Raw genomic sequence first — 25323 nt, 5'->3', positions numbered from 1 at the left:
AACCAACACATTGTTGGTGTTCACTGCTAGACCAGCCTGTCCTTTGATGTCATGCTGCCCAGTGCATTGGAAAATGCCAGGATGTTGACAATGGATCCGTGCAAGTGGAGCACTGATACCCATGATAGATGGATACATGTTGCAGGTGGCTCTGCAGTTTGGCTGTGGAGGTTGTTCGAAGGAGATGGTGTGTTGAACCCACAATGAGCTCACTCCTATTTCCATGTTGGGTTTTCCTAACAGCTAGGAGAAAGTGAGGACTGCAGATGCTGGATTCTCCTGCTTCTCGGATGCTGCCTGGCAGCTCATTCCTGAAGAAGGGCTTATGCCCGAAACGTCGATTCTCCTGCTCCTCGGATGCTGTCTGGCCTGCTGTGCTTTTCCAGCGTCACACTTTCCTAACAGCTAGTTTGTCTGGTGAGCTTGATAAGATCCCATCCCTTGGCAAGACATTTCACAATGACATGCCAATTGGTAGCTCAATGGTGTCTAGAGAGAATATCACCTCACACTTGAGAAAACAGTGTACAAGGTACATTGTGATGATCTGGATATCAGGATGGGCCTCACTGACCATCTCACCATAGCTCACATCACTCAGAGGATGCGATGTAGCTGCCACTTAAGGTTGATCAATTGTTCTTTCATTCAATAAATCCTACAAAATGATGCCTCGCCAATTTTCAAAATGAGCAGCATTAATAATTGAAAGTCCTGTGTTCCACACTGCTTCATAATTTAAGAGGAGGATGGGGGTAATAATTTCAGCAGCGTTGGTGATTGCATCAATGCATCATCAGGTATAATTTATCTCAGATCATTTTTAATTTCCAGTAATCGATGGACCACCAAGATGCTGAAAAGTTCACTGTTGACCTTGGCCATACTCACTTTTCTTCCCGGCCTTCCAATTTCTCCCTAAAAGAGGCAGAAACACACTTGGTTCATACACACTTGTTGCTCTGAATTTGCAAAGTGATGTCTGTCACAATGTACATTCCAGAAGGCTGAGCATAGCAAGCTCAGTCAAAACATATGTCGCGATACTTACATGCTCGCCTTTTGGTCCCCTAATCCCTGGAATTCCTGGTGGACCCTATCAAATAAAAAAAAGGGCATCAGGTCGTACTGATCAATTTCCAGATATGCAGGAAATGTGAAATACAACCACCTGTCTGTTTAACCTGTCCAGCTCAATTAGTTTAATCTATTTAAAATATAATAATCACATTGGGGCTAATTTTTAGTAGAAGGAAATGTGAAGTCGAAGGAAAGTGAAGACCTATACTTTCTGACAGCTGAATAGAGCAATGGTTGTTCAGAAAGGTAAAGTTAATTGTGTTAACAAGAGAATCAAATTTTCAGGAATTCACCAAGAGCAAAGGAGCAGAATACACACAGAGTCATAGTCATAGAGATGTACAGCATGGAAACAGACCCTTCGGCCCAACCCGTCCATGCAATCAGATATCCTAACCCAATCTAGTCCCACCTGCCAGCACCTGGCCAATATCACTTCGAACCCTTCCTATTCATATACCCATCCAGATGCCTCTAAAATGTTGCAATTGTACTAGACTCCACCACTTCCTCTGGCAGCTCATTCCATACACATACCACCCTCTGTGTGAAAAAAATTGCCCCTTAGGTCTCTTTTATACCTTTTCCCTCTCACCCCAAACCTATGGCCTCTAGTTCTGGACTCCCCCACCCAGGGAAAATCATGCCCCTCATGATTTTATAAATCTCTATAAGGTCACCCCTCAGCATCTGACACTCCAGGGAAAACAGCCCCAGCCTATTCAACCTCTCCCTATAACTCAAATCCTCCAACCCTGGCAACATCCTTGTAAATCTTTTCTGAACCCTTTCAAGTTTTGCAACATTGTTCCGATAGGAAGAAGACCAGAATTGTACATCATATTTCAAAAGTGGCCTAACCAATGTCCTGGACAGCCGCAACATGACCTCCCAACGTCTACTCTCGTTACTCTGACCAATAAAGGAAAGCATACCAAACGCCTTCTTCACTATCCTATCTACCTGCGACTCCACTTTCAAGGATCTTGCCTATGGAGACTCCACAGTCCTCATTTGCAGGACTATAGATAATTTGCAAAATTCCTGTGAACATTCATGCACGTTAGAGATGATTGCCTGGACAAAATGAACGAAAATTAGAGTGGTGTCTCATCATGTCCAGATCCTCATCGATTTTGTGCACTGGGTTAAACACAGGAACAAGAGTGGCTCTTTACCACTTTGAGACTATTCCACCGCACAATATTTCCAGAGCAGTTTTCCTGGCATTTCTTCAGGTTTTAAGGCAGAAACCATTCTGGTTAATTGATCAAACCATCCTGTCAGTCTCCATGACAACTTAAGAATTGTACTTGGATATTTGTTCTTGGTCAAGTTTCTTACCTGTCACTATATCTCCTTGTTACACTTGCAGAAATGTTATCATCAGTCCCATTAATTTACTCCAGATTTTCAACACCAACGACAATGAGCCAAGTCTAACATTTTGCATTATCCTTCAATTTTCACCTCTTTGAGACACGGACTGAAGCAGCAATTAATTGAATGGGTTTAATTACAATTATTATATCTCTGACATCTTTATTAATACATACTGCTTTCCAATGATCATCCTCTGTCCACTATTTAACTTCAACCAGTTTTTAGGTAATCCACTAAATTAACATGGTGAAGACCATGCACATATGTGGTCCAGATTTTCGTTACTGAGGTGAGACAATTACAGACAGAAATCTTCCAAACTCAGCAGACCACATATGGAAATGACCTCTGATTGCATGATTTCCCATCAGGGAGAGGGATTTGGAAACAGATACAGAGGAGGAAGAGTGGAAGAATGCTGTGGTGAACTGTGGCAGGCCTGCCATTGTTCTCCGAATCATAGAGTCAGAGAGTCATAGAGATGTACAGCACAGAAACAGACCCTTCGGTCCAACCTATCCTTGCCGACCAGATATCCCAACCCAATCTAGTCCCACCTGCCAACACCTGGCCCATATCCCTCCAAAACCTTCCTATTCATATACTCATCCATTGCCTTTTAAATGTTGCAATTGTACCAGCCTCCACCACATCCTCTGGCAGCTCATTCCACACACGTACCACCCTCTGCATGAAAAAGTTGGCCTTTAGGCCTCTTTTATATCTTTCCTCTCTCACCCTAAACCTATGCCCTCTAGTTCTAGACTCCACCCACCCCAGGGTAAAGACTTTGTCAATTTATCCAGTCTTCAGCTTTTTTGTATAAAGCTGATAGGCCCTCACATTCCACATGCAACCCCTGTGTCACCCCCATAGTTACTCACCCAGTATCCACTACAGGCAGATTTCAGGAGCAAGAGGAGGATGAAATCAAATTAAACTTCAACTTCCAACTCTACAAAATTCCGTGAATTTTAACTTGTCTGATTCAAATTATTTTAAAATTGTGTCTTTGATAATATAAAATTTGGAAGTTTGTAAGAATTTATTCCTGGAGTAGAGGCATTATAAAAAGGCCAGCATTTATTACCCCTTAGTAACTGCCCTAGAGGTAGTGGCAGTAGACATTGCTTTGACCTGCTGATGTTTTGAGAGTGAGGTATACCCACAGTGCAGTTAGGTAGGGAGCTTTGGAATTTTAACCCAGCAACAGTGAAGGAATAGTAATATATTTCCAAGTCTGGATTGTGACATGATCAACTTGGGAAAATATGCTGATACCTGATCACCACTGCTCCCAAGGTCAACACAAAAGTTAAAGATTCAATCAAATTATTCAAATTCCCTAATTTTCCTGCATGATGACCTCATGTTAACCAAAAACACTGAGCAGGCTTTTAGACTTAATAAGAAACAACCACTTATTATGAATAAATCAGTTCTAATCTCCGGAAAAGAAAATATGGATAATTATCATATAACTCTCTCCACATCTTCTTAGATCCTACACACATAGAGAGACACACAAACAAACTGAAAATATTGATGTTATGGATGGAGAATAAAATGTTAGGCGAACACAGTGCAATAGCACCAGTCCACAGGATTGAATGAGGTGTCCTTCTGCTTCTTATAAGTCCTTCGGTTTGCCAATCTTCTTTGTTCCAAGTCCTCTTGGTTTGATACTGAACACAAGCTATTTGGCATGCTAACTGTTCAATCTCTCACTGGTTAGAAGCAGCAGCTTATAATCAAACGGCAAGTGAAAATACCTAACTATCTTTCATTTTTTGGTTACTTCTTGCAAAGAGAGAAAGGATGTTGTAGTTTTGGAGGCCTGCTGGCATTGTAATATTCACACACAAGCTGTGCATTTTGAAGGCTGTTGTCATGCTCTCTCAGCCTTCTACATAATAAATAACCCAATCACAACAGCTCTCTGCGATAAAGAATTCCACAGATACATGACCATCAGAGAGGAAATTCATCAAATACCTTAAGTGAGCAACCCCTTCCTCTGAGATTATACCCACTGGTCTTAGAACCTTCCACAAGTGTAAACAAACCTCTCTGCATGTGCACTTGTGTAGCCCCTGAAGGATGTTGTATATTTTAATAAGATTTCCTGTCATTCTTCTAACCCTAATGAATGCAAGCCCAATCTCGCCAACATCTCCTCATAAGAAAATCTTTCAAAATCCAGGATTAACCTAGTAAACTTTCTCTGGACTGCCTACAATGCCAATGTAACTTTCCCTAGATAAGGGGAACCAAACTGTTGATGGTATTCCATTTAATTGCAGTTAAATACTAAAATCCACAGTTAATTGAAAAGCAAAGACACATTTAAAATGATACAGGCTGAGGATCCTGGAGTCATAAACTAATGACAATCTAGCACCACCAGTGGCAGGATAGTGTAATTAAAATGCATTGCAAAAAGAGAGGTGCGTTCTATTATAAAAATGGGCATAGGAAATAAAACCATCGGATAGTGCACAGACGTATTTCTAATATATCACAGATGATCTTTTGCTCATTACACTCTTTATTTAACACCTCTGGAAATTATAGCTAGATTTTTAAAAATTCATACAAACATAAAGGTTGCACTTATGTTAAGAAATTCACCCTTTGACTCCTGAACCAATGATTACTAAATGAAACTCTCATCCTATGGACCTCAACACCTAGCAATACTGTGTAAATAGTGCATAGCGTCACACAACACATTGCGCTCTTTGGGCTCTATCCTCCAAATATCAAGGCACAAAATCTTATTTTATATAAATTGCTCAGCAAAACACAAAACAGCTCAATTTTAATGTGGTTACAGTATTCCTGTATTGAATATTTATGCATTTGTCTAATTTATTGCAGCAATATTATTCATACTCTGCTCTTCTGTTCTTTCAGGTCCCTTTGAATTCCTCATACATGGATTTATATCACAAAGTCACTATTTACTCTTAGTACTTATTCATGTTAGTATTTTCACTGTGCCCTGTGAACATCAATTTTATTTTACTGTTTATATCAAATATTCTCAAGGTCTTCAAGTAGTTTTTGCAGCTACTGCAAAAAGTGACAAACTTTTAATGATTAAGTTGTTCATCTGAAGTCCTTTCTGAAAGAGAACTGTAATATCGTTTCCTGACTTACGATCAGAAATCATATTGAATTAGTTTTGGTACCTTTGACGTTGAGGTAACTCTAAACGCAAAAACCGGTTTCATTTTTTCAATCATGGTGCACAAGTAAAAGAAAGACTAGAACCTAAGTCTACGTTGTGGGTTAGTAAAGCAAAGTTTAGTCATCAAACTCCCGTCAGTTTGCAAATACTTCAATTACCACCATTTGTCCATTTAACCTCTTTACAGCAAACATCTCCAAATAGAACTGATACCTTTAAAGCATCTACTACAGTTGTCTGACAATGTGGAGTTTCATATGATTTAATAATATTGAATAACATTGATTTGAAATAAAGAAAAAGATTAACATCTTCACTTACTAATAAAAAAAACCGCCTGCAACGAGAATAACGAGGAGGACTGAGTGAAGCTGAAATTGAACACCTGTAAATTGCACTATTCTTAAATAGTGGTACAAATTCTAGCTTAGACCAGCAAAGATTGAGATCTTACAAGTTCATTCCAAAGTATCTATTAAGTTTACCTGGGGGCCTGGTGGTCCAGGAGATCCAACTATCACTTTACATGAAGATTCAGTTGTCTTTATTTCCAAAGGTAAATTCTTCAAATTTAATTCTTCCTGCAAAGAAATAAAAAATATTACAGAAGATATCATAAATAAATTAATTTATTCAAGAGATGATCAGTTTAGTTACTCAAGGGTCATTCATTTCAATAACTGCTTCTTGAAATAAGGATTGAAGTGCATGGTGCAGCGCAGAGTAAATTTAAGGGGGAAGGGTGAGATCAGGAGCAGAGTTCTTTCCAAACACTTTCCAACTCTTTTACGTAATGAGTCCAAGTGTAAATAGGCTCAATGTGCATCCAATTTTTCCTATGTGTGACTCAAACAATTCAACACTCCTGAGTGCACTCATAGGAAACAACCACAGAATGCTGGAGAAGCTCAGCAGGTCTAGCAGTATCTGTGGACAGAGAAACAGAGTTAAAGTTTTGAGCCCAGTTTGACTCTCCTCTGTTCTGAAGAACAGCCATACCATAAGAGGCAGACCTGCTGAATTTCTCCAGTGTTCTTTGCGTTTATTTCCAATTTATATTATTTGCAGTAATTTGCCTTTATTCAAGACAATAACAGAAAACTTTGACTTGCTGCTACTTAAATTAAGACACTGAGATGAAGGCATTGTAGCACTAGAGACTAGCAGGTTTTGAAAGGGGAGAAGAACAGACAAAGGAAAATAAAGAGAAAGTGGTAAGATTGACAGTCATTGATTTGTGGCTATGGGTGTGACTAAATCATCTACACAAAATAAATGCTTACAAGTCCCTGTTCAGAGCCTGTTGTCATAAAAATGACCAGCTAAGGTAAATTCAACATGGCCTACTCTCCACAGACTGATACATAGTATTGCCTTATCAAGGAATAAGTATAATGGAATCCTAAATAGGGAATTTAAGTACAAGAAAATATGGATTTCAAAATGCAATCCACACTTTTCAGATGACCCAACTTATAAATACTCTATCTAGAGTGGGTGTAGGTCATACAGGGTCAAAGATTAAATATTAATCCATGCTGAGTTCTCTCTTTGCTGCTTTAAATAAAAGTTGGGATTTTCAGCTTAAACATTAAGACAGTACATTTAAGAGAGATTGGAAGAAAGTTAAGAAAACTTTAAGTGAAGGACTGGCTGGTGAAGTGGAAGAGAATAAAGAAAGCTTTTCCTGAATCAGGAATACCTTTTTTCTCTGAAGAAAGAACTATGGATCACACAAGTTCTAGAGGTTTACATCTCTGACAACAATTTTCATAAACAAAACATTCAATCAAATATGTCAGAAATGATTAACTTCTGATTTCTTAGTTTATAAAAAAAACTGCAAATATTTTACGATTCCAATAATGCACTAAACACTATAGTAGCTATCATACTAGCTCAGTTGATGGATGGCTAGTTTGCATTACAGAGTGATGCCAACAGCATGGGTTCAATTCCCACAATGGCTGAGGTTACCATGTAGCATCCTCCTTCCCAACCTCTTCCCTTGCCTGAGGCATGATGACCCTCAGGTTGAACCTCCATCTGTAGAGATCTCTCTCTATTGGAAAAGCAGCCCTACGGTCTGGTAAGACTATGTGACTTTACCTTTTGTATTGATGCTTAAGAGAACTTCGAAAATAGCCGTAATGATTTTTTAGTTCCAGACTTTAGTTACAGCTTTGAATTCTATTTAGATCATGTCAAGCCAAATGGAGTCAGGTTAATCTGTGTGTCTAACATAGCAGTGTGCTGCTGAAAGTCTTCAGGCAGATCCAGTGATCGTTCATTTTAAAATTCTATTCTCTTAACATTTCTTTTCCAGTTTGAAAAGGTCACAGTTACAATGTAGAACCTCTGCTGGAGGGGGTACTGTCGTAGTTTTATTCCTATAAATAATATGTAAATAGCATCTAATAGCAAACTTACGCTTGAATATGAACATTTCAGTGTGATTTTAGAAATTTATATCACAAACTCAATCTTTTTAGCAGTCATTGAAAAGGTCAGCAGGCTTTGCAATATATCCCATGCATTGAAGACTTACATTAACACAGTGTTTCCACAATCACAGATACTCCAAAGTATTTTACAGCCAATGGTGCACTGTTTGAAGAGGAGTAACTGAGTAGATTTAGATTACTTACAGTGTGGAAACAGGCCCTTCGGCCCAACAAGTCCACACCGATCCTCCGAAGAGCAACCCACCCCCAGACCCATTCCCCTACACCTAACACTACGGGCAATTTAGCATGGCCAATTCACCTAACCTGCACATTTTTGGACTGTGGGAGGAAACCGGAGCACCCGGAGCAAACCCACGCAGACACGGGGAGAATGTGCAAACTCCACACAGTCAGTTGCCTGAGGCAGGAATTGACTCTGACTAATGTAGGAAATCCAGAAGCCAAACTGGGCAGAGCAAATTCCTATAAACTACAATATGATAACTGTTGCAATACAGTGTAAGGGTGTAAAAGGATTAATACTGTAGCACCTCTGCTATAGTAATATCAGGTGGGTAGAACAGCTTAGAATTACAAAGGAGTGAGATCAAAATTCAGGTCCTTCTCATAGCCACTGTAATAATGGCTAATCCTACTTCCTTTATGTGATCTGTATAGACTCTCAGAACTGCAGGCTGTAATTAATGGCATACAAAAACCTATTCTAGTTCAATACAAGTGTGCCCTCTAGTTAGACCAGTAAGTGACTTTCCTCTACCACAATTGAGCAAACAGGCTCCATCAATCTCTACACTTGGAGGATGGTGATGTGTGGACTTGGTTTAACTACACATATATCAACAACTGAATAAATATTCACAAGGTCATTGAAGATAACTTCCTGCTGTTCTTTAAAATCAGTAGGAGAGCATCTTTTATTAAGAAGGTAGATGGGGCCACTATAGCATCCAAAAAGGTAGCACTTCCGACAGTACAGTTTGCTACAGTAGAGTTGAAAAGTGTAGTGTTGGAAAAGCACAGCAGGTCAGGCAGTATCTGGGAAGCAGGATGCTCTAGAGTGCACTGCCCCTGCACTACAGTGTCAGCCAACATTTCTGTGCTCAATTGCTGGAATGTGATTTGAACCTGGAACCCTGGGGAGAGATATTCCCTCCTTGATGTGGCATGGGCAACAATGAGAAAGTTGGGGAATTACAATGAGAATAAAAAAACAAGTCTTGACAGAAAGTTTTTCAGTCTCCAGAAATGCAAATGATCTTCCCATTAATGATCATTATTAGGGAGGGAGGACAGTTCAGGTCAGCTGGCTGGTCAGCTGGTTTGTGATGTAGATTGACACCAACAGCGTGGGTTCAAATCCCACACTGGCTGAGGTTACCATGAAGGACTCTCCTTCTCAACATCTTCCATTATCTAAGAGGTGGTGACCCTCAGGTTAAATCATCACCAATCTCTCTCTCTCTCTCTCTCTCTCTAATGAAAGCAGCCCAATGGCCTGTAAGACAATGGTGACTTTACATTACCATTATCTGAATACCCAACATAACAATCTACTCCATGTTTTAATCATATGAAAATTAAATGTAATTTTCTTCCTAGCAGTGGAGCTAATTGAACAATGCATATGATTTAGCAAAGACACTTTAGCGTACTAGAGGGAACAGAATACAGCTTTGAGATTTGTTGACTCTCAGATGAGGACAAATAACTGTTAGTGGAGAATCATTCAGTGCTACATCACATTAGTACCTCTCTATCTTTCTAGATATAAATTCAGAGAATATTATGGTTATAACATGGTCCCCAGTAGGATCTCAGTTGGGCTTAAGTATTTCAGTCAGTTCAAGCATGTTGTCACTTAAAAGCTAATTGCAACTTTGTTGGCTTAAAATGAAATATTATTGTTTGAATGTGACACAGGGAATTATTCTCATAGCCAGTGAATTTGAATATTTATAATCTGTTAATATAAAATGGACAGTCTATGATTTTACATATTTCCCAGATATAGCTTGACATGAGGTGCTAACTTGATGAACCCATGACACATTTTACTTGTGATTTTAGTTTGTTTCTTTCCTGAAGATCCTGACTCAAGATATGACACCAGCAAACCATTGTCATTTTACACAAGACTTTTCTTTATGCTTAAACCTAAACTATAACTGTTGAGAGGCTATTTGGTTACAGCAACATTACAGCTGTGTTGTGTTTTATTCCTCTTGCCAGGAATTCCGAGTATCTGCTGCTTGCTGGGATCAGATACTTCCGCTTAAATCACGCAGCAAATCTGGGACTTTTGGAACATATTTAGCTCAGTTACATAGCAGGATATTCAGTACATTAATGTCATGAGAAATTTGCCCTTAACTTTACAATATATATCAATATTGTTATGTACAATTGTAATTAGCTGAACATCAGCAAAAAACTGCACACTCCAATTTATGCTGAAAGTACAAAACAAACAGCACTTCACAACCAATTGGAGCAATGCTTTTCTTTATAATGTGTATCATCTATCATCAGAATGCGTAGCAATATCTCCACAGCTGTCATTTCATAGATCCCATATAACTGATAAAAATTGCAAATATCATTCCAAAGCTTAAATAAATAGCAACACAGCACACAGTTGAGGGCAGACACCAAATTTGCAGTGAGCAACAATGATAGTAGGATGAGTATGACACAAAGGAATATGGTGGTACTCACAAGACTTTTGCTTTCCCGGAAGATGGGTGGTGGAAACATCGGGGGTGGTGGGGGGGTCAGCAGACAACATTTGTTAGTGCTTCTCTTTTTATGTTCCACAGGCGCCAATGCTGCATCACAAAAGAAATACAATCGGGGACAATCAGACATCACTCTTTTATTGCTACAATTACAGCTTGATATATGCATTTTAAGGAATGAGCATCTCAAAAATTGGAGCAAAACGGTTGATCCTAAAAAAAGAGTTTCTACTCAGTATTTTTATTTTAGACAAAAGGATCTTTATACCACATAACTGTTCAAGCTGATCTTGTATTGATTGACTCATTAAGAATTTAAATATGGTATAGTTGGAATAGTATAGTATCCAGAAACACAATTCCACCAAGTAGTATTGATTCATAGTCATAGAGGCATGGAGTTAAACAGCACGGAAACAAACCCTTTGGTCCAACTCATCCGTGCTGATCAGATATCCGAAACTAATCGAGTCCCTTTTGCCAACATTTGGCTTGTATCCCCCCAAACCCTTCATATTCATGTACCCATCCAAGTGCCTTTTAAATGGTATAATTGTACCAGCCTCCACTACTTCCTCCGGCAGCTTGTTCCATATACACACCACCCTCTGCATGAAAAGGTTGCTCCTCAGGTCCCTTTTAAATCATTCCCCTCTCACTGTAAACCTATGCCCAATAGTTTCGGTCTCCCCTACCCTGGGAAAAAAGACTTTGGTATTCACTCTATCCATGCCCCTCATGATTTTATAAATCTCTATAAGGTGACCCGTCAGCCTCCAACACTGCAGGGAAAACAGCCCCAGCCTCTCCCTATAGCTCAAACCCTCCAATCCCAATATGAATCCTTTCGTGTTTCACAACATCTTTCCTACAGCAGGGAGTTCAGAAGTGATTGCAGTGTTCTAAAAGTGGCCTCATCAATGTCCTGCACAGCCACAACAAGTCATCCCAACTCCTATACTCAATGCACTGACCAATGAAGGCAAGCATGTGAATCATTTAAAATGAAGGATGCATCAGTTCATCCAAATGTTCAATTACATTGCCATGTCTTAATTTAGTTGGTAATATTTTTCATTATGAATATCACACAACAATATTAGTTCTGTTCAAGTGTTCTATTACACTTGTTGGCCTTTTAAATGTTTGAAGCTAAGGTAAGCTGTAAGCTTGTCATGGGGATGGGGTGATTGCAGAGAGATCATTGCTAGTCAAAAGTCTAACTTCTTTACTTTCACTTTGTAAGTTTCAATGTCCCCGTTAGACAGCACTGATGCATTCAATTTTCAAAGGAATTGCATAAACAAATTAACTTAAACATAGCTGCAGAGTAGGCAAATCAACCCAGTAAGTGTAGTCCACCGTTCAATAAGATGATGACTGATCTACTTGTGGCCTTAACTTCATTTGCCTGCCTGCTGCTCTTAACCCAAAATCTATCGATCAAAAAATCTTCATCTATTTTAATACACATTTAATGAGCAGAATCCACTGCTTGCTGGAAGAGGAGATTCCAAACACAGATGACTCAGAAGAAATTCCTTCTTATCTCTGTCTGAAACAGGATATTTCCTTATTTTAAAACTATGCCCCCTTGTTCTAGACTTCCCCCCAAAGAGGAAATATCCATTCAATGCCAACAACAACAAGCCCCATTAAGAACTTACATATTTCAATAAGGCCACTTTTCATTCTTCTCAACTCCAATGAGTTTAGGCACAATCTTATCAACCTTTCCTCATAAAAGCACTTATCCCAGGAATCAGCCTTGTTTGAACTGCTTCCAAAGCAAACATCCTTAAGAAAGATGACTAAAAACCTTAAAGAACCCCTTCAGGATAGAGCAGCCATTTGGCCCATTGAGTCCACAATGACCCTCCAAAGTGCATCCCAATCCCATCCCTGTAACCCTGCATTTTCCATGGCTAATGCAACCAGCCTGCATAACCACGGACACTCCAGGGCAATTCCACATGGCCGAACCACATAACCTGCACATCTTTTGACAATGGGAGGAAACTTACACAGACACAGGGAGAATTTGCAAACTCTATACAGACAGTTGCCCAAGGCTGGAATTGAACCAGGTCCTTGGCACTATGCAGCAGCTGTGCTGACCACTGAGCCACAGAGCTACCCATGTACATGGCACCCTAGGTGCACTCTCACAATGTTCATAAAAAGAAGCACAAGAGCAGTAGCCTTTAAACTTTTGTTGCACGTTCATGGGACAAGTGACAGGGACTCCCAATGGCCCTCCAAACTGCTGCCACTAGGATGCCACTTCCAAGTTGCTGATAGCCTTCCGACTCAGCAAGGAGCCTACGCAACACTAGGAAGTTCTCTGCACCATCAGAAACCTGCCCCAGTTGATCAGCTCACAAAGCTGTGCTACAATCAGGAGGCTTTTCCCACATTGTCCAGGTATCCACCAGAATCATTGAGTTTGGAGCATATCAAGGAGCGAGACAGATGCACAAGTGTCACAGTTTGCTCCCAGGCCTGCCTGCAAGCCTTCCTCCATGTGGTTGGCAAGATTCTGCCCAGCTTTCCAGGTTGGCGACCTACCATAAACACCCACTCTGTCTGTCACTGCTGTTACTGCCTGATCTGCTGAGCGTCTTGTTTTACACTGTACTTTCACTGCTATCCAAACCACAATAAAAGAATGTGCAAATTAAACAATTGTGCAGTAATTTAAAAATGAATTCGATATGGAATAAAAGTGGAAGTTTTAATTGCAATTGAAATGAGTGGATGAAATGATAATGACTCCAGTCAGACCTTTTACACATGCGATCACGTTCCACTTCCCATTGTCAATTGAATGCAGAGTACGATGGGGATATGGGACATTGAGCAGCATTTGACTTTTACCATGCAGTGACTTCTAGGGAGTTTACAGCATGTAGCTATCGGGATGCCATCAAGCTGTCTAAACACCTAATCACTTTCAATAATTCACTAAACTTTCAATAAACAACCTAAATGAGAAATTAATAGCTCTAAAATAAAATAATTTTTCAAAACAAAATCATGGGGGAAATGTTCAGCATACATGTGGGATGGGAGTAGAAGACAAAATGTCATTTAAAAATATCTTAAATTAAAAGTTTAAGGAATCTAATAAGCAAGCAATCTAAATGGTGACATTTAACACCTCTCTGTAAATAATTTTTTTTTCAGAGCCAGATGTGTTGTTCAACAATAGTTGTCACCCTGATGACCAATAAAAAGAACTCATATACACCTGATTGAAATGTGTACCTTTTTTGTGGTGATGAGCAGTGATCTAAGACTGGGAAAGGGGAATTTCTCACCACATTAACTATTTTCACTGAATGCTGGTTCTGGGGACAGGAAGACAGTGATTGTGCCTATATTACAACATGTGGCAGAGCTGTGAGTGACGAACACAGGCGGGCATTAAATACTGGAGTTGCACCCAGTTTCAGAGTGTAATACTGGCATTTGCTGTCAAAGAACACTGTGCAGATGAGGACTTGGGAAGGAAGTAGTTTAAAAATAAAAAGCAAAAAAAAAACTCTATTGATTGGATTCCAAGCATCGTCATTTAAGAACATGGGAATATCCGAATTAGGTGCAGGAGTAGGCAATTCAGCCTCTCGAGCTTGCTCTGCCATTCAATATAAGCTATTATGCTCCATTGTCCAGTATCTCCGAAAACAGGATACCTCGATGTTGGTGAAATATTTATTTAAAGTAATAATTGAGATTTAGGATGTTTCATAGTCATCTCATCCCTCAATGATTTGACACAAATCACTTTAAGCAGGTCCACCCTTTCCAATCTAGAAGTTATTCCCTTCTCTTGTTCACTTTTCACAGAAATGCATGCCTGGGGGATTTTCAATTGCATCACCTGCACCAATCTATTTAAAGTTAAAGCAGTGCTGTGATGTGTCACAAATTCACCTTCAACTGGCTTGCTGACAGATTTACAAACTAAAACAATATTGATTTTTCTTCACAACAAAATAATAATTTGCAACACAATATCTGACAATTACAACAACTGGACAAGGAAACAGAAGTGAGTGTCACACATACTGTCATTCAATACGATTACAGTGAATCTATACCCAAGGTCCATTTAACAGTCCTTGTTTCATATTTTTTGATCACCTTTGAACAAAAATCTCAGGCTTGGAATTTTCAATTGACCCATCCACACAGTACTTTGAGGAACTAAGAATATCTTATGACCTTCGAGAGAACAGTCCTGAGGTTTCCCAATGCCTTTTATAACATTGTCCAAATTATGGTGTAACTTGTACCTGATTATTACAATGACGTGCTTGAGCTGCTTTGGCCCTCTAGACCCAGATATGGTAACAGCTATCTATCAAATCACATGCCGACAGTGGTTGACATGTTCATATGACAGTGTCATTCCTCTACACCAGCAGAACTTCAAATCAAGACTTGTATTTGTACATCAATTCAACAAGAACATCTGACAAGTGGTAATTATTCTTCCTGGGAATGTCTTCAAATAGAATATAAAAATCTCTCATGAAGGTGGATTTTGAATAGTGACTTCAATTTATCTGATCTCCTTACAAAGGTCTGTATGTAACTGCATACTCTAACATGCCAGTGAATTGATTCTTTTATTAAACCAGATCACAGAATCAAATGTTTTTCAAGTAGCAGTATTCAACTTCTTCAATGTCAACTCCCATGCTTCTTAGTCCCTTGGAAGTATCGTTTTCAGTCGACCCTAACTATGCAAAGTAAATACATTTTTCAGTTATGAAGCTCAGCAGAATTCAGAACAGTGTATGTGGCCTCAACGCGTTATGATTTTTACTGCCTATTCATTAATGTTACACCTTTGAAATAAGTAAAGCCAGCAACTCACTTTGTAACTGTGATCCTCATGTATGAAATAGATTGAAGGTCTTGACAAAAAGTTTCTACACCACTGAAAAAGGCCATTCTGCCCATTATGTCCACACTGGTCATCAAGCATCTACTGTAATCTAATTTACCAGTACTTGCCATGCAGCCTTAGAACAGTACAGCACAGTATAGGCTCAATTAACCAGTTCAGACATGGTACAACATTCCTCTTGAGCAGATAGGACTTGAACACAGGCCTTCTGGCTGAGAGGTAGGGACATTACCACATAGGAGCCCTCCTGTTGCATTATATGCTATGGCTTTACAAGTGTACATCTAAATATTTGATAAATGCCTTGAGGACATCCATCCCTGTCATGCTTTTAGGCAGTGAGTTCCAGATACTCACCAGGTTCTGGGTAAAAACATTTTCCTTAAAGTCCATCTAAACCTCCTGCACCTTACCTTAAAACTGTACTTCCAAGTTGTTGAACCTTCTACTAATGGGAAAAGCTTCTCTCTATCTACCCTATCTACGCATCTCATAACTTTGTACATCTTTGTACATTCCCTCCCAGCTTTCTCTGTTCTGAGAAAATCAACCTCAATCTATATACTCTCTCTGTGTACCTGAATTGCTCTATCCCAGGCAACATCCTGGTGAATCTCCTCTACGTCATCACAAGTGCAATCCCATCCATCTTATAGTGTGGTGACCAGAACTGTACACAGTTCTCCAGCTAATTAATGTTGCATACAGCTCCATCATAATCACCTTACCCTTGTATTCAATGCCTTGATTAATAAAGGCAAGTAGCCCATATGCCTTCTTAAACACGTTAGGTATTGGTCCTGTTGCCTTCAAGGATCTATGGGCAAACACACCAAGTCCTCAGATTGCTATACTTCCTTGGGTCCTATCATTCAAAATAAAATCATAAAATTTTGTGGTACAGAAAGAGACCATTCTATCCATCACCAGCTCCCAAAAGAGCTGCCCACATTGGGCTGGAGAATAGGCTTATCTCCATAGCCTGCTATTTCATCAATTTCAAATATATATCCAGCTCTCTTTTGAAACTTCCTAAGGAATCTGCCTCCAACACTTTCCTAGGCAGTGCATTCCAAATCTGAATAATTCTCTGAATAAAGAAGTTTCTCCTCATATCACTTCTAGCTCTCTTGCTGACAATCATGAAATTGTAACCCCTAGTTACTGACATACCAACTAGCAGAAACAGAATATCCTTCTTTACCCTGTTAAAATTGTCCATAATTTTGAACACCCCAATAATGTCACCTCTTAATCTTCTCTCCACCAAGGAGAATAACCTCAATTTCTCTCATCTTTCCTTATATCTAAAATCTTTCATTCCTCATATTATTCCAGTAAATCTCCTTTGCACCATCACCAGGGCTTTAACATCCTTCCTTAAAAAGGTTCCCAGAACTGCCCAAATGTGGTCTGATCAATGACTTGTAGAGGTGCAGCGTCACTTCCTTGCCTTTATACACTATGCCTCTATTTATAAACTTAAAGATCCTGCAATCCTTTTTTACCACTTTTTCAACTTTCCTGGTCACCTTCAGAGAATTGCGTACATGAACCCTGAGGTCCCCTTTGCTTCTGTACTCACCTCAAAGTTACACTATTGAGCCTGCATTGTCTCTCCATGTTTCTCCTTACCTCATATTTCTCTGCACTGAAATTCATCTGCCAGGTGTCTGTCAATTTGGCTAACTTTTCAATGTCCTGCTGAAGTTGCCCAACATTGATCTCACAATTCACTGTTCTCCCAGCTTATAATCTTCTGCAAATTTTGAGATTTTGCCCTAAACACCCATCTCCAAATTTTTTATAAAATTCAAAAAAAACTAAGGTCTCAACACCAGTTCCTGAGGAACATTACTTTCAACTCAACTCCAGTCTGAGAAATGCCAGTCTATACCTACCCTCTGTTTTCTATCTTTCAGCCAACTTCTAATCCAAGTTTCCTGGGACCCATCAATCCCAGACATTTCTAAATGCTAACCAAACTGCCATGTGGCACCATATCAAAATACTTTCTGAAAGTCTAATTATACTCTGCCACAGCACTACCCTCATCCACTGACTGTGTCACTTCATTGAATAGCTCAATTAAATTTGTCAGACAGGATCTGCTTTTGACAAGGCCATATTGATTACTGACTATATCCAGCAAGGCAGTCTTTTCGTTTTTTCACTTTGGCATTAGTTTTTCTTTTCTGGATTGCAGTCAGACCTTTTCTGTTTTGCACTGTTGCTTGCCTATTGATTGGTTGATCTGGGCTTAACCCTTCTCCTAGTGGGAAAAGCTTCTATCTACCTATCTATGCACCTCATAACTTTGTACATCTCAATCAGGTTCCCTCTCAGCTTTCTCTGCTCTAATATGTCTAGTCTCTCCTTCATAACTGAATTGCTCTTGCCCAGATAACATCCTGGTGAATCTCCTCTATGCCTTCTCTAGTGCAATCTCAGCCTTCCTATAGTGTAGCAAACAGAACGGTACACAGCACTCTCTCCTGGATTATTAGGCTGAGTTCTGTCTTGCTTCTGAGATGAGTGGCTTTATCTTCATGTCCGATATCTAGAATTATAGGTCTTCATTCATGCCATTTTATTAGACGCTAAATTTGTCCATGTAGGATGAGCATCATTCAGTCACTACTTTGTGTAACTTTCCACAGATCTGGGGCTCAAAGTTGCAGGAAACACCATGTCTATTGAGTACTTCATATTGACTTGATGCTGTTGTTGTGCTATCTTAAATCACAATAATTACAAACCAACATTCCTTTTTTAGACCGGACATTGTCAATTTGCCCTAAGGTATCGATTGAGTCCCTCGGAATCTTCATCTGACATCTCTCTGGTATTCACATTGGATCGATCACAATTGCCATCCAACATCTCCTGAGCAAGAGTCTCTTGGCTTTGTGAACCAACTTGACTTCTTCCTAGTTAAGCTTTTGCACACAACCTGATTTAAATTCTTGCAGGTTAACTACCTTCCATTTGCTAAACTTGAACTCTTTTGTTTTATATGATGACCCTCGCAATACTTGCAACTTGTCCTTGGATCTTGTTGGCTATTCTGTGGATACTTGCTGGTTTTTACTACTTTTTAGCTTCTATTCAGAGGAGTTGGGCATCATGGACTGGGCCAGCATTTATTGCTCATTCCTAAAAAGAGAAGAGAAGCTGAGGCTTGCTGCTGAAGAAAAGCGTTCCCGCTGAAAAAAAACAACTCCAAGACAACACCGGAGTACTGCGCCTTCAAATGCAGTCGCTGCAGCCGAGACTGCCACTCCCACATGGGCCTCTACAGCCATGACAGATGCTGCTCTACCCACAAAGGTTGAAGCAAGACATCCCAGGTGCAGATTCATGGTCTCCTGAGGCTAACGGATGCCACCAATTGCACAGGAGAAGGTGGTGATGAGCAGATTTGTGAGCACTGCTGTAGACCATTCAGAGCATCTACACCCACAGCCGTTTGTGAGGTAGCTCCAGGATTTTGATCCAGTGACAGTGAAGGAACAATGATATATTTCCAAGACAGTGGGAAGGTGAGTGGTTTGAAGGTGATGGTGTTCCCATTATTCACTGCCCTTATCCTTACAGGTGGCAACATGTGTTCGGAAGATACTGTCCAAGGTGCATTGATGAATTTCTGCAATGCCATCTTACAAATGATGTGTACTGCTGTTACAGTTGTGAAGTCAGCCAATATCTGTAGATGTAGAGCCAATCAAGAAGCTGCTTTGCCCTGTCTCGTATAAAGCTTTGAGGGTTGTTGAAACATTGTTGCACTTGAAGGGTCGAAGTTTTTCAATATAGTGGACTAATCTGAGCCTCTTATCAAAATAGAGTACAGGTCTTGACTACTTCTTCATATCGTGGATTAACTAAAGTCCCTTCCCTTTGCAGTTGCACTATTGCAATAGGATCTCTTATTTCTGTAATAATTCTATCTCTGATTAAATCATCACTCAGGTTTCTGAATTGTAGAATTCTGTGAGCTGTGTCAATTTAGTCACATATCTATTTTTTCTAATCAATCAGAAATGTTATTAGATACATCTGGAGCAAGTGGGACTTGAACCTGGCCCTCTTGTCCCAGGGTAGGGACACTACCACTGAGCCACAAAAGATTTGAAAACAATCAGCTCTTTTTCACCTTCAGCCTTAATGTTGAACATTGAACATGCCAGTCATATGTCACGTTCAGTCTATGGTTCAAATGTGTCCTGAAGGCATTAAAATTTCAGCAGTCATTTTTGTTCTTCAGAGTTTAAGACTAGAATACAACTTGTAACAGTTTCTCCCATTCAATGTTAAGAATGTTGCTACTTTCATTTGTTCCAACACGTTAATTAACTCCATTTCAATTTGACAGGTTCATCACCGTAAATGGAAAGAAAAAACAGTTCTATTTTGTATTACATTTCATTTCAACCAGCGCTGGGGCAGGAATGTTTGCAGCTATTGTGTCTTACCATGGGGCTTTCAGTCAGGCCTGCCTCTTTTTTGTGGCTTTTAGAAACCTTCAGCAACTCTGAACATTCTGCTGTTCCTTTTTTTAAAACAACTGTTCTTCTCTACAGCTCCACAACACAATCTCAGTTCCACTCTGACACCATATTATCAGCTCAGATGAAAACTGCCTTGCTTTCATTGACTCTTTTTTGAACTGTTTGTAATAAATTCATGTGCGGTGTGTGCTTCATGACTACAACAAGCAATTTCATCCAAACAATAAGAAATACATTGCTGAATCTAGTATATGCAGGTAAGGTAGAGCTGTTGGATTGGAGTATTAATTTATTATGAATACTGTAGAGTAATTGGAAATGCATCAACTGTGTTTGTAGGTAAATTGACTGTGTACAGTATTGTTCTGACAGTCTCAATGAAACCTGCATCATTGTTAGAGAACAATAGAATTAAAGAGGTTCATGGGTAAGGAATATCATCATGTTGGTTTGCATGGACTTCTTTCCATAAAGTCTTTCTGTCACAGAGTGCTCATGAATGGCTAATTAGCACACTCCATAAAGACCACAAATAATTTGAAGTTGTACATGGTGGCCTGCTTCCAGAAGGTATTTCAGACCCTGACAGTACAGGCTGAGCAGGATCAAATTAGAAAAATTCAAGATATGCAAGATTCTGTTGCATTGTCTCTGTGCCCTGTTTTTATAGCAGTTCTGTTTTGCACTTCCTGTTGATTTTATTAAATGTAGCAATTCTACAAAACTATTTAGAAATTCCACAGAAAAAAGAACATGGTATTTTGGGCAAGTTTGCAGGAGTGTTTCAATCTCACTCACCATGCACATTTTGAGACTTCTGCTGGTTTAAGAGGCTGTGCCCTTGAGCAGCCATGAGGCTTGCTAGGAGTAGTCTTAAATGTTTCAATATAAATGCCAATGTAGCCCACATTTGACTGTTCCCCAGGACGTACAACGAGATAAACATCAACTGCACCTGGAGGACCAACAACTCAGTCAAAGTTGCTCTTTGGTCTGCTTGAAGCATGTTGGTCTTCCAAAACAAGAAGTTGACTTTGACCGAGTGTTGCAGACTGGCATATTCCAAGGTCCAGGACTATGCGCTGAGGGACGCACAAAAGCTTGGAGCAGCTGCCGCCAAGGCACAGTGAGGAAAAACCATTGTCTGAGGTCTTTCTGCTGAAGTTAATTGGGGGGGTCTGTTCAGTTACTGGACACTCCTAGTGCCTCAAATACACGCAAATGTAGTCTTGAATGTGTAAGAGATGTCTTTGGTTTGTTTGAACAAAGTCAAACTGCAAGGTTTGTTGTTTCCTTGATATGCTACTGTACAGAACCAAACAGCATCTGTGACTATGCATATATGAAGATAATTTTAATGAATAAAGTATAGCTTAGAAAGTTACAAAAAAAATCAGATGGTATCCCCAAATGACAGATCTCAGTATGACTATCAGCATGTATTTCCCATTCCCCCCACCCTCCCTGACTTTAAGCCATTGCTGGTGGAGCATAACACCTGGACTCGAGCATTAGTTAGACCATAAAACTTACAATTCTCATCTGGCTTTCAACAGTGGCAAATATTTTAGCAAGATCCACACAATGCTTTCTCTAAGTCGGGACCCGTTTGACATCACAAACCATAAAGTTTATCTTTGGTCACTTATGGAACCTTTCCTTGAGTGTGTACATAAACCCAAGTACTTGCTAAGTGCCTCTTGTTATCAATGTAATGTATTCCACCCTCATGATCCATGGAAGTCATACACTTTGCACAGTCTATGAAACTCCCTCTACAGTGAATGCCCTAAAGGGTAGAATGCAACTTAACATGGAACAATAAGTATTGCAAAGGTTCAAGAGCATTATAAGAGAGGTACAACTGAGTACTCCATTTAATAATGCTAACACTTTTCTTAGAATAAAATTTGATGGTTTACATTAGTTTTAAATTACTGTCTGCTTCCCAGCTCTACCAAAATAATTAGCAACAAGTGCTATATATATTGAATCCAAATAACTATTGACACAGGAAGGAGCAGTTTGTATTGGCAAAACATTTAAATGAATCTGCTGTGACATAGCATGTTAACATGGCCCATAAATTGCACTTTAATGCAAAATATTGTTGTATTGCAGGTGTGGGTAGAGACCTTTACATTGCAGTTAGAACATGTACTGCATTTGCTCTATAAGTAGTGTGAGCAGACAATACAAAGTTTTACGAGCTCATTGGCAACACGCACCATGCAAGCTAACTGGATCTTTGTTTATGTACAGTTATGTACTTGTGTAGAGTATTGAGTGTTTGTTTCTGATTACCAGTATAGCATCTAAATTTCTGCCTCTGCTTTTCTAACCTTATTTACATACCTGTATTTTCTTCCTGAGTCCCTTTCCTTCTGACTAAGGTTTGGTCCCACAGCGTCAGCCAAATATAGGAGCATTGGAACATTGCAGTCCCATACAATGAGATCAAGGCTGACCTGTGACTGAACTCTACCTGCATACCTGTACCCCAAATACATTGATAGCATTGGTTAACAAAAATCTATCAATCCAGATTTAAAATTAACCATGAATCAACTGCTGTAGAAGGGTATTCCAGACTCCTGTATTAAAGTGTTTCTTAATTTCACCCAAGCTTTAAATTTTAGACTATGCTGATGTTCAAGACCTAGACACCCCAAGCCAGTGGAAATAGAATCTGTAGACTCAAAATGTTTCCCTTAACATCTGGACAATTTCACTCCAATAACCCCTTGACTTTTGAAATACTCAGTAACATAATCTGAGTTTGTGAAATCACTCCTTACAATCTAACTCTTGATGTTCATGAATCATTCCAGTAAATCTACGGTGTACTCCCTCCTAAATGTTTCAGTATAAATACCAATATAAGATAAGGCCATCAGCCCATGACAGATCTCTGTGAGACGATCACATTTGTGCTGGCCAAACCATTTATTCTTGGCCTCAATGAAGTGTGCTAATTAAACAATCATGAGTAGTCCATAACAGAAGGCTTTTATAGAAAAGAAAATTTGGTATGTAAATGAGGTAGTACAGACAGCTTTTACACCTCTTGAAGAGAAAAAGGGCAGAACTCCATGAGCTTCTTGATTACTTTCTGTATCTGTTCGTGACATTTTAGCAATGATCTCTGCACATGAACCTAAGATTATCTTTGAACCTTTACTGATTCTAACTTTCCATCATTTTGAACGCACCCTGTTCTATCCTTTTATTGTCCAAAGTGAAAGACCTCACAATCACCACAACTGAATTCCATTTGCTATAGTTTATGTGTTCACTTAGAGTCATAGAGTCATAGAGACATACAGCACAGAAACAGACTATTTGGTCCAACTGGTCCATGCCAACCAGATATCCAAACCTAATCTAGTCCCATTTGCCAGCACTTGGCCCATATCCCTCCAAACCCTTCCTTTCAATAGCCCATCCAGATACCTTTTAAATGTTGCAATTGTACTAACCTCCACCATTTCCTCTGGCAGCTCAATCCATACCCATACCACCCCTACGTGAAAAAGTTGCCCCTTAGGTCCCTTTTATATCTTTCCCCTCTCACCCTAAACCTATGTCTTCTGGTTCTGGATTCCCCCACCCCAGGGAAAAGACTTTGTCTATTTATCCTGACCATGCCACTCATGATTTTATAAACCTCTATAAGGTCACCCCTCAGTCTTCAACATTCCAGGGAAAACAGCCCCAGCCTATTCAACCTCTCCCCATAGCTCAAATCCTCCAACCCTGGCAACATCTTTGGAAATCTTTTCTGTAACCTTTCAAGTTTCACAACATCTTTCTGATAGGAAGGAGACCAGAATTGCACACAATATTCCTATCAATACTTCTAACAGCTGCTGTGGACTATTGACCAGCAGTTATCTTGATCTGGTCCAATTTGGTATTGCACTTGCAGAGTCAGGAGATTGTGCCCAGCAATAGGAAACTCATTGGATATTCCTCCTAACAATGAGGCCAGTTGTTGCACCACAGTTTTGCTGAGATAAATCAACTCTGTGAAAGATCAAAACTTGAAACTTACCATTCTGTATGTGCTGCTATTTGATCAGGAAGTATCCTCATCACTCAATAACCATTAAAAGTTCAAACTTAATTATATTTTTTCAACTTGGTTCCTGGAGTGTTTCAAAGGTCTGTTTGACATTTGTTATTGTCAAACGACAGCCAATGCAAGGGGTGTTTTTGAGCAGTGCCATCTCCTCTAATTGGTCTCTTGAAAATATTACACTGCTAATCTTTTATCACTCAACATGAACTTTCCCTGGCACTAACACTAATGCACAGTCCCATTGTATACCAACAGTCAAATCATCTGGAATTATGGCCAAAAAGAACTCACTTTAATATATGTTATGGCTTCCCTGTGGAATTGAATTCAAAATGGCAATTTATTAAACTGCATTCGTATATTCTCACTGCAGTTTTTTTAAAATTGGTTGTTGTAGACAAGAGTCTAGAGGTATTATCCAGAGGTATTGTCCAGAAACCAGTTAATGTTCTGGAGGCCTGGGTTTGAATCCCACCAGGGCAGATAGTGAAATTTGAAATCAATAATAATCTGGAAATGAGAGTCTAATGATGACAATTAAACCATGCTGGTTGTCAGGGGAAGAAGAAGCCTAGCTGGTTCACTAATGTCCTTTAGGAAAGGAAATCTGCCATCCTTACGTGGTTTGGTCCACATGTGACTCCAAACCTACAGCAATGTGGTTGACTCTTAACTGTCTTCTGGCCAATTAGGGAAAGGCAATAAATGCTAGACCTACCTGGTGACACCCACATCACATGAATAGTGGGCGGCACGGTGGCACAGTGGTTAGCACTGCTGCCTCACAGTGCCAGAGACCCGGGTTCAATTCCCGCCTCAGGCGACTGACTGTGTGGAGTTTGCACGTTCTCCCCGTGTCTGCGTGGGTTTCCTCCGGGTGCTCCGGTTTCCTCCCACATCACAAAGATGTGCAGGGTCAGGTGAATCGGCCATGCTAAATTGCCCGTAGTGTTAGAT

The 25323-nt window shown here is 39.7% G+C and overlaps 1 protein-coding gene across 5 annotated transcripts in view; it reads right to left on the bottom strand.

The window, feature by feature from the left end:
- Positions 1–25323, bottom strand: part of colq (collagen-like tail subunit (single strand of homotrimer) of asymmetric acetylcholinesterase) — a 116146-nt gene that overhangs the window by 67829 nt on the left and 22994 nt on the right. For all 5 annotated transcript variants that reach the window (XM_043689504.1, XM_043689507.1, XM_043689506.1 and 2 more), the window contains 4 exons: positions 10840–10949; positions 6142–6237; positions 1052–1096; positions 892–918 (listed from right to left, as the gene is read on the bottom strand). In XM_043689504.1, coding sequence (XP_043545439.1) covers positions 892–918; positions 1052–1096; positions 6142–6237; positions 10840–10949 — 278 coding nt within the window. The remainder of the gene's footprint in view (positions 1–891; positions 919–1051; positions 1097–6141; positions 6238–10839; positions 10950–25323) is intronic.

The sequence above is a fragment of the Chiloscyllium plagiosum genome, chromosome 5 (assembly GCF_004010195.1).
Source record: "Chiloscyllium plagiosum isolate BGI_BamShark_2017 chromosome 5, ASM401019v2, whole genome shotgun sequence".
NCBI classification, from domain to species: Eukaryota; Metazoa; Chordata; class Chondrichthyes; order Orectolobiformes; family Hemiscylliidae; genus Chiloscyllium; species Chiloscyllium plagiosum.
Note: the sequence above shows the minus strand (reverse complement) of the source record. Positions and strands in the feature narration are given on the sequence as shown.